The sequence below is a fragment of the Lycium ferocissimum genome, chromosome 2, assembly GCF_029784015.1.
Source record: "Lycium ferocissimum isolate CSIRO_LF1 chromosome 2, AGI_CSIRO_Lferr_CH_V1, whole genome shotgun sequence".
In the NCBI taxonomy this organism is placed as follows: Eukaryota; Viridiplantae; Streptophyta; class Magnoliopsida; order Solanales; family Solanaceae; genus Lycium; species Lycium ferocissimum.
Genome location: NC_081343.1, coordinates 53,731,752 through 53,735,392, shown reverse-complemented (window position 1 = coordinate 53,735,392; position 3,641 = coordinate 53,731,752). Strand labels below are relative to the sequence as shown.

The 3,641-nt window shown below is 33.0% G+C and overlaps 1 protein-coding gene across 1 annotated transcript; it reads right to left on the bottom strand.

Annotated features, from left to right (window-relative positions):
* LOC132044654 (rac-like GTP-binding protein RAC13) lies at positions 1–2,326 on the bottom strand. Its single transcript, XM_059435163.1, has 7 exons — positions 1,990–2,326; positions 1,772–1,859; positions 1,480–1,589; positions 1,307–1,370; positions 1,120–1,184; positions 436–501; positions 1–314 (listed from the first exon to the last, which is right to left on the bottom strand). The coding sequence occupies exons 1-7, from the start codon at positions 2,086–2,088 to the stop codon at positions 213–215; spliced, it is 594 nt and encodes a 197-aa protein (XP_059291146.1). The 5' UTR covers positions 2,089–2,326; the 3' UTR covers positions 1–212.
* Between the last annotated feature and the right edge of the window lie 1,315 nt (positions 2,327–3,641).

The window sequence follows — 3,641 nt, the reverse complement described above, 5'->3', positions numbered from 1 at the left end:
TAAAGAATATAGAACTAGCTATTACAAGATTTTATTATAAAGAAGGAACAAATGTTGAAAAGGGAGCTTTAGTACTTCACCTAACAGCTAAATAAAAAGAAGGAAAACTACAAATGAGGCTTTTCTCTTATACTGTTACACAATGATAAGAATATAATTGATGGTATTCGAAAACTTAAGCTTGTGAAAAAAGAGGCATATATAGGACTAATTCAAAGAATGGCACATAGTGTCCTTCGTTTTTGGGGCCTTTTCTTCACCTTAGGAGGTCGCAATGCTACCTTAATTGCAGTATCAAACACAGCTTTCACATTCTGAAAATGCCACCAAACAGAAATATCAAAATAATAATAATTAGGGATCGATAAGATTGTTTATTTAACTTTTAATGATTGTGTTGATGATTGATTTAGCTATAAAGGAATTGTTAATTACCTGCTGAGTCTTGGAGCTGCACTCAATGTAGGCAACTGCTCCTATCATCTTTTTCAACTCCTCTCCCTAATTAAAGTAGCAAGAACAGATTAATCAATAATATATTAATAAGTTAGGTATATGTAGTGTATATGCATTATAGAGAGTTTTGTTATTTTTTTTTTTTTTTTGAAAATTTAACCTCAAAAACAATAATATTATGTTTATGGAAGGGACTCTAGAAAAGGTATTCATAGTTTCCTACTCTGAAATTTCCTTTCGAAAGCTTCTTGTGCATGATATATAAGTAATGATTTCATTAGCTGTAATTTGTCTTTTGACATTTGAGCAAGCCATCATACGTGGGTTTTAGAATAAAATAAAAAATTATTTAGAACCAGGTCTTAAAGACCATTAGTTTTGGTAATGAACAATGATATAAGGGTATATAATGTTTTCTCTGTTTTGGTTTCCGACCCTTCGGCGACCGAGTCCAGATACATGTCAAAAAGTCTCACTTTGGGAGGTAAAATACTTCATATCAAAGGTGATTTCATTCCCACGGTTAAACCCATAAGGATGGAGAATACTTACTATCCCACCACAACCCTTGGAGGTGTATATAATGCACCAATTTCCTTGGAGTTAAATTAAGACCTTTGCGGGAATTTTTTGCTAACTATTGCAAGTCAATGATGGACTCACCTGGGCGGTTGATATAGGAGCAGCCCCTGGATGATCACTTAAATATTGCTTATCTTCCCTCAGATCTGGCATCATCAGATTTAAATTAACAGGTATAAATCAGTTGCAACATTTGGCTATACTATATGCTTGATAATTATTACTACAAAACTTATAGATAATAAAATACTTATTAAATTGAGCTTACCAAGTTTAGTTCCCACTAGAACAATTTGTATAGTAGGAGCATAGTGCCTTAACTCAGGTATCCACTGTTGATGATCAACGAGAAGAATTATTGGTAAATATCAATAACTGCATGATTTCTAAATCAACAAAAATCACTTATGGGAGGACGTCTACAAGTAAAAAATATATAACCTTTTTGTAAATGTTCTCATAGCTTGCCTTGCTTATTAGAGAAAAAGCAAGCAAAAAGACATCAGCCCCTCTATAACTTAGTGGCCTTAGCCTGTTATAGTCTTCTTGTCCTGCATTTCAAAATCAACAATTCAAGTTTCAATAGCACATAATTTAATTATACACTTAAAAAGAAACGTTCTTACAACTACAAGGCACAATATTGGAAGAAGTATTTCCCTTCAATAAAACTAATAGAAAAAAAAAAAATCATGATTGAATTAAAATTCATATGTGAATTAAATAAATTTACCTGCAGTATCCCAGAGGCCAAGGTTAACGGTGCTTCCATCCACCACCACATTTGCACTGAAATTGTCGAACACCGTTGGAACATAATCCTATCAAACGACATTAATCTTATGAAATTCACCACTGATATTAACAAGAAACAGCTAAATTATAAAATAAAATAAAAAAGAAACATAAATGAAATGAGGAGAAAACTACAGAAAAAAATAGAGAAATTACCGTAGGAAAAGTATTACTAGTGTAGGAAATTAGCATACAGGTCTTTCCAACAGCTCCATCACCAACAGTCACACATTTGATGAATCTTGCAGTAGTCATGTTCTCATAAATTGGCAATCCCTTGCAAACTTAGTGTTTTTGTTTCTTCTCTCCAATTTCTTGAAGGCCAAGGTCTTTTAGACTAGTTTTTATTCTTCAATGATACATCTCCTAGCTAGTATATATTCTTCAAATACTTCGCTTTTTCCGTCTAATCATAAGACCAACACGTTTAAGTAAAAATAAGTGGATTTGAAACTTAATGAAAAGATATTTCTCAATAGAGAGGGTTGGCATATTGGATTTGGATGGTCTATACACCTAAGCAATCATTGCTTACACGACCCTTTTTACTTTCCTTTAACTTCAAGGCCAGATAGCCAAAGGGAAAAGGGAGTTTAAAACAAAAAAAAAAAAAAAAAAAAGATTTGCAAAAGTAGGTGTAGTGGTGAGTGTTAGTTGGTTTAAGTGTTGAAGAAGCAATTGTATAAATGATCAAAAGAGGGGAAAGGTTGCTTAATTGGACTATATACTATGATGATCAAAATGGAATATTTCAGAAAGTTGTCAATAAATAGAAATTTAAAATATTAGTATGGCGGTTTTATTCAGTTTATCTGGTTAAAGTTCACCATATTGGAGCTTATTATTAGGGGTCATTCGCACAAATGCCCTATTTCGGGGTGGTCTTTAATTTTTGCCCTTCGACACTTTAAGTGGCCGAAAATATCCCCGAGATTCTGGGTTCGAATCCCAGATGAGTATAAAAAAAAAATTGCCGGGCAAAATTTCATAGCTAATTATGCCTATTCGGGCATAAGTTAGCTTTAAGGCCTAACTTCTGCAGGAACCCAACAGAGCACACAAAAATTCGTAAGGCAAGGTTTCATAACAAACTATGCCTATTCGGGATAAAGTTATGTCTTAAGGCATAGTTCTGTAGAAATTAAGTTATCCTATAGAACTACGGCTTAAGACATAGTTTCTATATAGAAAGGCATAACTTTTGCCTGAATAGACCTAATTTGCTATGAAATTCTGTCATGCGATTTTTTTTTTTATGCTGCTGTGGTTCGAACCCGAATCTCTGGTTTTATAGACCAGCGAATAAGGGTACTTTGGCTCACAAATTTCCATTAAATGAAAAGTAGGAACAAAATTAAGGACCACCGTTTTGAGGGACAAAAATTAAAGACCAGTCCATATGAAACGATCTGCACAATTGCTTGTATTATTAGCCCATGTACTCCCTTTAGAAGCCCAATCCACTTTTTACCACATACTATGTATTTTAGTGTAAATAGAGACAGATGCATTTTTGTTGTTAAATTTTAGAGTAAATAGAGAAAGATGCATTTTATTGTATTAAATTTAGAGTAAATAGAGAAAGATACAATTTTGGTCTTGTATTAATAAGACGGTATAGCGCATCATACGCTATAGCGCATCATATGCTAACTTCTCAAGCCCTATTGAAATGGCACTGTATGATCTAAAATGTAATGCTGATTTGAGATGATGATTGTGAACAAAATTGATGGTTCAACTAATTATGATCACTCGACATTATCAATATTTTACGAAGAATTGGGTAAATTAACCAAAAAAAAAAA

Excerpts from the sequence above, each read along its gene's own strand:
- LOC132044654 (XM_059435163.1), bottom strand. The coding sequence starts at position 2,088 with ATGACTACTGCAAGATTCATCAAATGTGTGACTGTTGGTGATGGAGCT. Across the intron at positions 1,860-1,989 it reads CTAGTAATACTTTTCCTACG|GATTATGTTCCAACGGTGTT; the intron begins GTAATTTCTCTA and ends GTCGTTTGATAG. Across the intron at positions 1,590-1,771 it reads TGGCCTCTGGGATACTGCAG|GACAAGAAGACTATAACAGG; the intron begins GTAAATTTATTT and ends TTTGAAATGCAG.